Source organism: Mustela lutreola, chromosome 13 (assembly GCF_030435805.1).
Source record: "Mustela lutreola isolate mMusLut2 chromosome 13, mMusLut2.pri, whole genome shotgun sequence".
In the NCBI taxonomy this organism is placed as follows: Eukaryota; Metazoa; Chordata; class Mammalia; order Carnivora; family Mustelidae; genus Mustela; species Mustela lutreola.
In genome coordinates, this window is record NC_081302.1 from 194,504 (window position 1) to 207,224 (window position 12,721).

At 55.1% G+C, this 12,721-nt stretch overlaps 1 protein-coding gene and 1 long non-coding RNA gene across 2 annotated transcripts in view; both read left to right on the forward strand.

Moving 5' to 3' along the window:
* The first annotated feature begins 2,442 nt into the window (after positions 1–2,442).
* On the forward strand, positions 2,443–5,017 carry LOC131813803 (uncharacterized). The gene is made up of 3 exons (XR_009346982.1): positions 2,443–2,885; positions 4,043–4,134; positions 4,586–5,017. It is a non-coding gene; the product is annotated as an uncharacterized LOC131813803 (long non-coding RNA).
* A 5,747-nt stretch (positions 5,018–10,764) lies between these two features.
* RASA3 (RAS p21 protein activator 3) overlaps positions 10,765–12,721 on the forward strand; it is a 113,795-nt gene continuing 111,838 nt past the window's right edge. Inside the window, exon 1 of the mRNA XM_059144535.1 lies at positions 10,765–10,922. Coding sequence (XP_059000518.1) covers positions 10,868–10,922 — 55 coding nt within the window. The 5' untranslated portion in view covers positions 10,765–10,867. The remainder of the gene's footprint in view (positions 10,923–12,721) is intronic.

The window sequence follows — 12,721 nt, forward strand, 5'->3', positions numbered from 1 at the left end:
ATATAGGGATTGAGATTTTGGACAGAAGGCCAGGCTCGGGTGTGGGCAGAGGATTGACACAGCGTGAGCTAAGTTTCCAGAGGACGGCTCACACTGTGAAGTGGAAAATAGATGTTTGTTCCTGTGTGGGGTGGGTCATGGTGACCATGCTCTAATTCATCCCAAATTTCTCGCCTGGTGAACAAAAATGGTGTTTTAAACAAGGGACTTCAATGAGCCCCAGACCTCCCCTACAATGCTGTGTCTTCACTGCAAGGGTAACTCTAGAAGGCAGCAGGGTCAGGGAGCACCCAGCATTAGTGAATTCATCACCATACATTCCGCTCTGCATCCCCTCAAGGGGGGTCTCAAGGTTAGCTTGGCTTATTGAAGGTACCCGCTGGGATCCTGTGGCTTCCTGCCACCTAACATGGCCTTCCAGCCCAGGAGGCTGGTCTGTCCTGGGGGCCCGGCAGCTCCCTTTCCTCCTTGTGGCCCGGGCTTCGAGAGGCTGCTGACTCTCGCAGTCCCCGGGGGGGTGGAGAGGCAGAACAGTGAAGGCAGGCAAGGGGCTTCGAGCTGGTGGTCTCCCTGGAGCACACGGAACTTTGCCCCCCAGAGGCCTTGCTAATTGTGTCCGCTCTTATTTAAATGTGTGACACGCAGGCAGGGAATGGTGCCAGGCGGTGGGAAGGCGCCCTCACCTCCTCGCCCCTTCCCGTGCGCAGAGGAGAGGAGAGCCTCAGCGCCCGCCCGGTTAGGAAACACACGGGATTCTTAGTAGCTTCCGCAGGGGTGGCAAAGTGTTCTCGCCGCTCTTGGTTCTGACTGGGCGGGAACACTTGCTCGGGGACACGAGTAGAGGAACATGAAGACGGCTTTCATGAAAGAGGAGTAGGACCAGAATCACCTTCCTTTATTCTTCCCTTAGTGATAAAAACCAGCGATGGGTGAAAAGCACTAATGCAATGAAGCGTATTTTGCAAGGTAGGGACCGATTCCGTCCAGCGTCTCGTGTGTGCATTTCCCATCAGATTTTCTCTTTCTTTAGGGGCAGCCTTGGAGGAAAGGTTGTAAGAGCTCTGTGTTCCCCACCTCCTAATAACACGTCTGGGATAAGTCTGTGAGAGCGAATGAAGAAGCACGCCAAGGAGAAGTCCACACCAGCAGGCCAGGCTGAAAGCAAACAGCCCCGCACCTCCCCAGAGCTGGGTACTGGGTCTCCATGACTGTCCCTGGGCATCAGCTGCCTGGCCAAGAAGAGCAGCGCCCGGCGGACTGCGGGTCCTGGGACCCACTCCCCACCCACACATCCACATCTCAGAAAGGATGATGAGGCCTGCATGGGAGAGAGCTCTGCTTCCAGCCCCGGAGTCTCGCCATCTGACTGCATGCGGACAGCCCTGACCGGCGGTTTGGGGTGAGAGGCAGGACTTTTGGTGGCCGCACAGGACCTAGAATGGGAAGAGAGGGCACACTCCCACTCGGACACCAGCTGGTCCCGGGCCCTGGACTCTCCAACGACCCCCCTCTCCTGTCTTCAGGATCAAGCACAAGGTAGGGTGGCACAGGGGAAGGGGCTGTGTAGTGGAGGGCACCTCAGACGGAGTCTCCCAGCTGGCCCCTGCTGAGAAGGGCTGGAGAGCTGACCGGAAACGAAGGGCAGGAGTGCGTGGAGCTCGTCAGCCTCCACGGTGTGAACTCTGCAAGGCGGGAAGAGAAGCAAGTGACCGTCTCGTGTAGCGTTTCCACCACGTAATGAGCGTCAAGAGCGTGGTTTTGTAAGCTTTGTAAGCCTGTGTAATTCAATTTTTAATAATTGTTCAGTTATCAGCTGGCAAAACTCCTGAAAATGTACTGGTTGGGTCCTGTGGGCGGGTCCCTCCCGCACTCCAGCGGCTCACTACCTGACTGAGGATCCCGAAATCAATTCCCAATCAAACAAACAAGGAGTTTAAGCGAAGCCAGAATAGAATATAAAATTTTAGGACACGTTATATCTAGTCAGGATAGGTATTATCTCATAAAATTTGTGAGAGTCTATCAGGTCATGACCTGAAATGTACTCATGTCTGTGAGTCTTTACTAAGAAGTCTGAGCAGTTCTTGGAATCGGGACCACCGGCTGCGCTTCTGCGCACTGTGGGTTTCAGAGTGACTGGAGCCGCCGCACCCATCGGTCAGGCTGTAACCTCACTTAGGAGGGTGGCGCTCTGGGGCAAGGAGCCTGGGATTGTCTGCCTGCCCTCCCGGGGCGGCTCTGCGGGGGGCTGGGGGCGAACCCTTCCCTGGTGCACTGGGTCGGCTGCGGTCAAACCCCCGGCAGTGTTTGCGAGCGAGGACCCCGAGGGCAGAGGGCACCGCTTCCTCAGGTGCGACTGATAAACAAGAGGTCACGCCCTTCCTGTGGGGAACCAGCAACCAGCCCCCCCACAGGAGAGGATGTCGGCCCACGTGAGGCTGCTGCAGGGGAGACAGTCACTGCCGTATTGTCCTTCCTTCGGGGTTTCTTCTTTCAAGAGGACTGCAGATTCACACGCACAATGAGGAGTAACACGAAGATCCCCGGTGCTGGCCACCGTTCCCTCCACTGGCCACATCTTGTGGCACTGTGCTGCCTGTATCCAAGATCCCAGCCAAGACAGCCTCCAGCCGATCCCACCGACGCAGACGGCGCGCTCTGCGTGCACCCGCGTGTGCGCTCAGATCTGTGCGACTCTGTCACGCCTGGATTCCCGGGGCCACCGGCGCTGCCAAGACACAGACCATTTCCATCCACAGGGTCCCTCCGCCCCCCTTCCCCGACCCTGGACAGCCCCTGTCCGCTCTCCCCCTCCACAGAGTGTCACTCCGCAGTGCCGTCTAAAAGGAGTCATGAGGCCCCTGTGACAGGCTGTCCTCATTCACGTGAGCAGGTTTTTCCTCTTTGTTGTTGAGTGGAGTTTGGACCCCCCCGGCTGTGCAAGGACAGGCTGGAGGCTGTTTCTGGGTTTGCAGATCTCTCACAGGCTCAGGGAGCCCTAGTGGCTTTGTCTTTGCAGAGGAACGTGGGCCCATGGTCACCCTGGGCACCAGAGGCCACACTCAGCACTGGCTCCAAGCACCGCTGGGAGGACAGGGGTGGGGGCCCGTGGCAGCGAGCAAGGGGAGGGCTGAGGGGGACGGGGAGCTCTCGACACCTGGGGCTCAGCATCCTCCAGCTGGGGAGGAAGGAGCCCCGCCCTTCCGGGGGGAGGAGGGGGAGACGAAAAAGCCACTAGGAGCCCCGGTGGGGGGAGGGGGGCTGGCGGAGTCGGGTCTGACCGCGCTGGCCCACTTCACAAAGTGGACCTGTCCCCACTTCACAAAGACACTTAGAAATAACCTGGGGCGACCGTTAGGTTCACATCAGAGTGTTTGTGTCCGTCTTCACTTTTCATGCTCGAAGGTACAGGAGAGGTACCCACACCCGCGCGTCCTGTGTTTGCTCCCGAGCGCCCAGCTTTGTCCTTCTTCCTCTCTGCGGTCACTGGCCCCGGTAACACGGTAACACGCGCTCTGGCAGATTTCCTTCTCAGTGGCCGCCACCATCCACTCCCCCTGGTGCCGCCCATGCCCTGAGGCCTGGGGAGTGCGGCTCCGACATCCCAGGAGGGCTTTCCCGGATGAGGGGAGACACTTTCCCGCTGAGGAGAGGCCCTGCTCCCTGGACCTTCTCTTCTATTTCTCTGGTTTGCGGGTCCACACTGAGCCGAGCACAGGCACAGAAACTGTGTGGGTGACTCAAGGCCCTGGGGTGAGGGGTGTGTTGTGTTTCTCCCATATTCCCACAGCGCCCAGCAGCTTCCAGAGACATGCTGGGCGCTCACTAAAGGCTGAATAAATGAATTGCTAAACAGAGTTACCGTTCCAATTCTAGGGCCACTGTGTGGGATTGTATGTAAATACTAATAAAACCTTGACAGGAGCAAAGAAATAAAAATACTTGTTATAATGATGGGCACACATGTATATTTTTGCCCTTTTATTTTTTAAAGACTTAATTAATTACTCAATCTATTTATTTATTTATTTATTTATTTCAGAGAGACTCTGAAGCAGCCTCCTCACCAAGCACCAAGCCCAGTGCGGGGCTTGTCCTCACCACCGCAGGATCACAACCCAGCTGAAACCCAGAGTCGGTGCCCAACTGACTGAGCCACCCATGTGCCCCCATTTTGGCCCCTTTAAAGTCTTTCCTATTACCCTGGGTCTCTGAATCTAATGTCTTACAAAAAGACCAGCTCTTCCTGGGCACTGACACTATCAGTTTGCCAGACGGGACCATGTGGGCAAAAGGTTGAGACTTGCTGCTACGCTTGCTCTGGGTCTCCAGTGCTGGTTCCCTGGAGGACATGTCTGTGGGTCAGACAAATTTTCCAGAGCCCTGGGATTTTTCTCCTTTGGAGTTTGTGCCATGATCCTGCTAAGTTTTGAGAGTCAGAACAGTTTGATTGTTCGATTGACAGCGAATCCCCATCCCAAATGGTGTAAATCAGGAACCCTTTTCCTTTGAGCTTTTTCTGGGACAGGGTTGGGTTAGGGTTGGGGTTTGGGATTGATGGAGGCTTTTTTTTTTTTCCTTACAGAGAGAGAGAGCGGCAGAAGGAGAGGGAGAGAGAGAATCTTGAGCAAGTTCCACAGTGGATGCAGAGCTCAAATGAGGGCTTGATCTCACAACCCTGAGATCATGACCTGAGTCGAACTCAAGAGTTGGACGCTGCAGCGACTAAGCCACCTAGGTGCCCCTTGATGGAGATTTTAAAAGGAAAAAAATACATATATTCCTACCAAAGCTAAGAAGATAAAATTTGGAGTCTAATTAATTGCTAACTTCAGGGTTCTCTTCAAAAAATACCCTGATATTTGGCCAATTCTGGTCAAAAATAGTAAGTTAGGTCTTATTACATTAAAAAAAGCAGTTATTTTGAGCAAATATTCTTCATAATAAGCAATCAAGACATTACACAAATGTCTTCAAAGAGTAAATCTGTTAGACATCTGCGATTATATTTTATTATTACTCAAATTGACAGATGATTGATATTAATGATGATTAATATTGCACTGACATTAATCAAATAGCGTCTCAAGTAAAGTTTATTTTTTAAGGCTTTGTTTGAATTCTACTTAATGAACACAGTGTTACAGTGCAGTGTCGGAAGGCTTCCAGGGGTCCCCCGGGGCTCATCCTGGTGCTGCTCTCGTCATCCTGTCCTGTCTCCCCCATCCCTCACCACCTCCCCTCTGGTGACCATCCGTGTGTTCTCTGCAGTTAAGAGTCTGTTTCTTGGTTTGTCTCTCTCTTTTCCCCTTTTCTCATTTGTTTTGCGTCTTATATTCCACACGTGAGTGAAATCATATGGTATGTATGTATGTTTCTCTGATTGACTTATTTTGCATGTTGCCCTGTACCTCCATCCGTGTTGTTGCACATGGCGAGATTTCATTATTTTCTACAGGTAAATAATATTCCATTATATACGTACACCACGTCTTCTTTATCCGTTCATTTATCAATGGACACTTGGGCTATTTCTAGATCTTCGCTAAGGTAAATAATGCTGCTATGGGGCTCCTGGGTGGCTCAGTCGTTAAGGGTCTGCCTTTGGCGCAGGTCATGATCCCAGGATCCTGGGATCGAGCCCCGCATCGGGCTCCCTGCTCTGAGGGGAGCCTGCTTCTCCCTCTGCTGCTCCTGCTGCTTGTGCACTCTCTCTCACTGCGTCTCTCCGTCAAATAAATGAATAAAATCTTTTAAAAAATTACTTTAAAATAATGTTGCTATAAACATTGGGGTGCATGAGTTCCCTTGAAGTAGAATTCAGTATTCTTTGATAAATATCCAGTAGTGCAATTGCTGGGTCCTAGGGTAGTTCTAACGGCGCCTTCTTGAGAACTCTCCCGAGCTGTTTTCTGCCGTGGCTGCACCCAAGTGACTCTTCTCTTTCTCCACACCCTTGACAATTCCTGCTGTTTCTTGTGTTGTCGATTTTACCACATACACTTCACTGAGGATTTTATTGGTCAGGACATGGGTCTGGGCTATGTGGATTCCTTAGTCGGTTTGGCTTTACCCAATAAGAAGTGGGAAGTTCGTTTCTCGCTTTCGGATCTCTCACTTTCCGGGCTGCAGATGCCGGCGGCCCTCCAGCATGAATCAGGGATCCCGGCCACTTCCCTCTTATCTCTGGGTTTCAAAAGGCGTCTTCAATTGCCACAGCAGGAGGAGAGACTGGAAAATATCCCACTTGCTTTTCTCCACTTCCAGTCAGATAGATGTCCCTTCCTTCCCGTTTCCAGGTGCACAGTTCCTTGCCTCGCTGTGATGAGGGCAGGTGCGTGGCCTTTGTGCTCCCCAAGGGCTGGTGGTGTGCGAAGCCGGGCCTACTGGTGCTTCCTCAGGGTGGACGGGCCAAGTGTCCACGCTCAGCCCACTTGCTCTTGGAGCACTAGGCCTGCTTTCTACCAGCCACACACCGTCTGGGCTCTAAGCATCCTGAAGGAATCTTAGTGTAGATGTGTCCACTGTCCGGCTTCTGTCCTCTTTGTGGCCCAAGCAACTAATATTGAGAAATGCTCTTCAAAGGTGTGTCAGGGCTTGTCCATCTAGACTCTTGGAAAGCCCTCTCTCCTGGATGCTCAGGCCTCGAGAGCTGCACTCCGTGACTCCTGAGAGCCTGAGCAGACCTTACCCGAGAGTTATGGATTAACGGTATGTCCCTGAGTTCTCCATGAGGCAGCGGGAGAAGCCAGTACATCTAGTCCACAAGTGTTAGCGGAGCTTCTGCTGTCTGCCCGCCACTGCCATGAGCATGTCCACAAAGGTCAGTCCCTGAGATTGGAAACCTCCTTCCCTAATGTGCTGAATATCCCCAGGGAAAAAAACTCCATATTGTTTAGTTGGCTATGTTGTTCCAGAAAAACGAATATACTTCCGTTTATAAGATAATATAACTGATATGAAATGCCACATTTCCATATGTTCTTTTTCACCTTGACTACCAGGAAACTCGGAGTGGAGCTTTACACTTGTGGTTGTGGCCGTTTCCACTGTCGACATTTGACACAACAGCTTCTTCCTTCAGTGCTTTCTTTGCCCCTTTAAAAATCATTCTGTTATAGACTGGTCATTTATTTTATGCCACTTCAAATCCTTTGAAAGTATTTTGGTCAAATATGAATAATAGATGATGTAATTATGATGTCTTAGCAATTCATAAATATCTACTTATTGATAGATTGATACTTTTCAAGAAATATTTTTGGGGGAAGTACAGAAGAGGATTCTGTCAAAGAGAGAAAGTGTAACTGTGCTACAAACAAAGGAGATTATAGGTACTTTCAACAAAACCCTCATCTTCCTTTAATCCCCCAATGTTTTCCTGTTTCTTTCTTTCTTTTTTTTTAAAGTAAGCTCCACACCCAATGTGGGGCCCAAACTCACAACCCCAAGATCAAGACTCTTACCCATCACCGACTGAGCCAGCCAAGTGCCCCTGTCTTCCTGTTCCTTTCCATCAAAACTCTAAAAGAACAGATTTTAATTTAGAAAATTAATGATCACTTCCTTTGTGCAGAACATTTTTGAGAAGACATGGTACTGCACATTTCTTAGGAGGTTGAGTTTTGTTGAGGGAGGAATTCTAGAAGTATGCTGTGTGGATCTCTGTGTTAAGAGGAAGAAAAGTACATACTCAGGGACATGATGCCTCACTGATGTGCGGAACCCCTGAATCTCCACAAAGTCACTCACATCCTCTGAGCACATGTGTCTTAGAGTGCTTATGTCTCACCAAAGCCTCCAATGAACCGCCAGCTTCTTGCTCATCTGGTGAGACTAAAATGATGTCATTAACATACTGAACCAAGTCAACATTCTTTTTTAATTTTTAAAAACTTTATTTATTTGACAGAGAGAGAGACAGACAGACAGACAGAGACAGACAGACAGACAGCAAGAAAGCAGGGGGAGTGGGAGTGGGAGAAACAGGCTCTCCACTGAGCAGGGAGCCAAACACAGGGCCCAATCCCAGGACCCTGGGGTTATGACCTGAGCCAAAGGCAGACACTTGACTGAGCCACCCAGGTGCACCCACTTTTTAAAAAAATATTTTATTTATTTACTTATTTGAAAGAGAGAGAGAGAGAACAATCAGGCAGAGAGGCAGACGGAGGCAGAGGGAGAAGCAGATTCCCTGTGGAGCAGAGAGCCCGACGTGGATCTCCATTCTGGGACTCTGAGATCGAGTCAGAGCTGAAGGCAGACAGTTAATCAACTAACTTGGGGGGCACCCAGGTACCCCCAAGTTAACATTCTGAAGCCTGTTCGGATGGTCTAGGTGTCCTTGGACTATATTGTAACAGAGGGCAGGAAAGCCTCCCAGTGGGGCAGATTATGGGTTAGTCTACACCATGTGATGTAAATTGCTTAAGATTCTCCTTCTTGAGGGTGGTGAAGCGTGGACATCTTGCTCTGTGGACATCTTGGCTCCATGGCCACACACCCTGGCCAGAGGCTGAGGTGGCACAGTGGCTACAGCTGGGACTGCTGTGAGGTTGAGCTGGTCTACTGTCACCACCCAGAACACATCTGGTATCAGAGGGGGGAACTGGCCAATTAAATAGCCCATGAGGTCTTTAAGGGCAGTCTTGGTCTGTTTCCCCAGGTGTGTTATTGTTTTTATTTTCCATCCTAGCACCCGACTTGGCCCTCCGTCCTGGGATGACTCCTCACCCCCACAGCAAGGAACCGATGTGAGCTTTCTGGCCACTGTCACCTAGGTCTGTGTCAGTTATACCTTCAGTGCCAGAGGAAATCAGTGGTAACTGGTTGGTGGGGGCGGGCGTGTTCACTGTTAGTCCTGCTGGGGCCTGGGCTCCACTCATTCCCTGGACCTCACAAATCTTTTTCTACACATTGGGTCCCTGTGTCTCATGACTTGAAGCCCAGGCGTGTTTGAAATGTCTAGGTAAATGGCCACAGGTGCCTTTGCTGGGCCGAGGTGTCCTAGGGGAACCCTCACCATGCATACATGTTGCCAGCTTATCTCCTCCACTTGGTGGGCTCTGAGGATGAAAACAGGCTCACATCTGAAAACTTGGCAAGGGACTGTGATGTCTTATTGGGCACATTTCTTCAGCTACTGATACCTGTCTTTGATTGCTTTTGGCTGTACGGATGGAACCACCTCTTACCGGCTGGCAACTGCCTTGCTTCTGACAGCATGTCCGGTGGACCATCTCAGCGGCCCTGTGCAGTTCACAGCGCCCCAGCTGCCCCTCCAGTCCTGCGGCTCAGTATGTGATAGCACTTGGTGAAACCTCAGTGCTTGGCCTCTAGTATGTCACTATCTGATCACCGGCATGGCTATCAGCGAGCCCAGTGCTGGCATCTGTACCCTCAGGTCAGGCCTACAATGGCCACCTCCTGCGGAGACTCTCACTCAGTCCTCACCACTTTTGTCATGAAGTGCCCTCCAGGCTTTGCAGGAAACCTAGTTTGCAACTAGCTTTCCCGGTCATAGGAGTGTATTTACTCTCCTGAGCTGCTTCTCTGAGCATTGCGATGCTTTAACCTGCTGTCTGCCATGTCCATGGCATCCCCACTTAGTGCGGGATATCACTTGTTCTGAGCTTCCGAAGGCCATGCCAGAGGCGTGGGGTACTTGCCAAGTGCCAAATCCTCTCCCATAATTCAATGACCCCTAACCTGATCTACTTTTTTGTTCTCCCTGCCCAAAGCCAACGTTCTCTGGATCTGGTTTGGGGTTTATTTCCTCCAGCCCTTTGCACACACGCCTTGGTTGTGAGGCTCCTTTGCAGAAAAGACCTTCTTCCTTTGTCTGATCCGGCCCGTCTCCAGTGGGGAGATGGTGACGCGGTGGAGGTGTGGGGCTGGAGGCCCCCGGCTTACCACCGTCCCGCACAGGTCTCTGCAGTCACCAGCAAACAGAGGGAGCATTTGTCTGTAGCACGAGGTGGGACGCCTCTCAGGTCCAGACGATCTAGGGATGTCTGGGATTCAGGATTTTGAGAACATTAATCTAGACGACGCTCTTCCAAGCCTCAGGGTCGCCCTCCTTCCCCCGTGCCCCTGCCCCGGACCCACTGCATTCCGCTGCCCGGCTACCCCCCCAGCCCTCCCGTCTGGCTTCCTTCTATCCTGGGCCCCTAGCCGCACGGGGTCCCCCAATCTTCGCTCCCCTCCCCCCTCATTTCCTCCATTCCCGCTTCTGGTTCCTCGGCCTCCTCCACCTCCTCGCCCCGCCCCGCCCCGCCCCCCAGCGGGTCCCCCACCGGGGTCTCCCCCTCCTCAGCCCCTCCCCGCCCGGTTTCCCCGTCCCCCCTCCTGGCTCCCCCACCCGACCCCCACCCCCAGCCAGGTCCCCCCATCCCCTCCCCCGGTTCCCCCCGCCGTGTCCTCGGGCCTCCCCCGCCCCCGGCTCTCCATCCCTTCTCTCGCCTCCCGGCGCCGTCTTCCCCATTCCGCGTCCCCCCCCCGCCGGTCCCTGCCGAGCCCTCCCGAGACCGACTCCGCCCCTCCCCGAGCCTCGGCCAATGAGGAGCTGGCGCTGTTCCGCGGGCGGAGCCGTCTCGCTCCCGCCTCCCAGGCCTCAGCCAATGGGCAGCTGGAGCCGCGAGGCGGGCGGAACCGTAGCGCCCCGCCTCTCTGGAGCCGTGGCCAATGGGGAGCCGGGACAGGCCGGTGGGCGGGGCGGGGCAGGCCGGTGGGCGGGGCGGGGCGGCGGAGGCGCGCGGGGTCTGGCGCAGAGCGCTGGGACTGCGCGGCGGCTCGGGCTGCGGCTGCTCCGCGGGGCTCGGCGCGAGGATCCGGGCGAGGCCCGCCGGCTCCGGGCGGGCGACGCAGCATGGCGGTGGAGGAGGAGGGGCTGCGGGTCTTCCAGAGCGTGAAGATCAAGATCGGTGAGCGCCGCGCGCCCCCTCCCCGGCGGCGGGCCGGGCAGCGCGGACGCGGGTGCGGGGCGGTGCGGGGCGGTGCGGGGCGGTGCGGGGCGGGACGCGGCGGGACGCGGCGGGAGCCTGCGGGCGTGCGTGTCCGCGGGCGGCTGGGCGGACCGCGGGGTCGCGTCTCCGCGCCGCGGCTGCCCCGGGACGCTTCCCTCCACGCGTGCCCCGGGGGCGTGGGCCCGGCTCCGGCTGCGGGCGGTGCGGGGCGCGCGGCCCCGGGGGCGGCTGTGCGTGTTCGCGGCTGTGCGTGCGCGGCCCGCGGCGGATGTGCGCTGCGCGCCCGGCCCCAGCTGCTCGCGCGGGGAGGCGGGGAGCGCCCCGGCCCGCTCCGCGGAGACCCGGCCGGAGGGGCTCAGGGCCACCGGCGCCCGCCCTGCAGGCCGCGTCGCCGTGCGGGCCTGGGGAGGGCGTGATGTGCGGATTCCGGGGGGGCTGGAGGCTCGTCCGCACTTGCTGGGGCCGTCCGGAGAGGCCCGCGTCTGCCCGCCGCTGTTTGTCTCCGGAGGGCGGTGGGCAAGTGCTTTGCCTCCTAAAAACGAGATCCTTGTCCGGAGTGACTGTCGCACAGCGATGCGGTAAACGTCCCGGGAGAGAGAACAGCCTTCGGCGGACCCGCAGTGCTGCCCGACCTCGGGGTCCCCTCGCGTCCGCGGTCCCTGCTCTGCCCCACGTGAAAAGGGGCCGCTGGGAACAGAGCCAGGCACCCAGGGACTGTCCGTTGTTGATGACATTTGATGCTGCCGGAGGAATTCCAGCCGCCCCAATCCGCGTGTCGTTTCCTGTCCGCTTTATTTTGGTTCGGGGATCATCGCTGAGACACTGTGGATACTTGGCAGAGAAGCACCGGGACTGGATGTAGCAGATCTTCAGGCTCGAGTCTGCCTGCAGCCGATTTCTCGTGTTCACTTGGGTGAAATCTGCTGTCACTTTCGTACTGAGAGATTCCACCGTCCCAGCCGTTGAAGCGGGGGCAGGCACACTGCCTCTGCCACGTCCTCCGGCCCAGAGCCCTCACTCATCGTCCGGGAGTGTGAGGGACATCACCCCGAGGGTTCCAGATGCTTCCTGGATCAAGGGAGCAGGAGGGGGACCTTGGCATGGGGGTCTGGTTGTGGAGGAGAGTGCCAGGCTTTCTGCGTACAGCAGGCAGGAGTGGGTCTGAGGACCTTGTGGTTCAGGCCAGGCACTGCCATTCTGACACTCAATTCCAGGAGAGTTCTGGAACAGTAGTGTTGATTTCTTTCCAGAGTGGTACAGTACAGGAAGCAGGGGACTGAGGAGACCCCCGGAGATGCGGGAGAGCAGCCCCACTGGCCTTGTCTGTGGGTGGGTTCTGGATCTGAAAGAGAGGGGCCTCTTGTGGAAGGAAGAGGGTTCGGAGACAGCGCTTGGTTAGGCTTTCTGTGCTTTGTGTTCCACTTTCAACGAGGGAGGGAACCACCCAGCTCAGCTTTGGAGTAGTGCAGTGATGGAAGCATCTGCCATCTCTAACCCCCAGGGGAAAAGGTGCTGTTGGGAGCTTTGGAGCCCCTTCTCCAGATCTGAGGGCTATAGCAGTGAGGACAGCACCAGCGTCCAACTCCCTGGGTGTTGTTCCATCTCCAAGAAGCTCTTGTTTCTCCTCTGAGGGTCCTCATCACAGTGCACAATGCTGAGCTGTAAGAGGGAGATACAGTGTCTCCCCTTTTTATCGGGGTGGCGGTCAGAGAGCAAGGGGCTATACACAGCACGGCAGGGCATACTTCTGTGTTTGG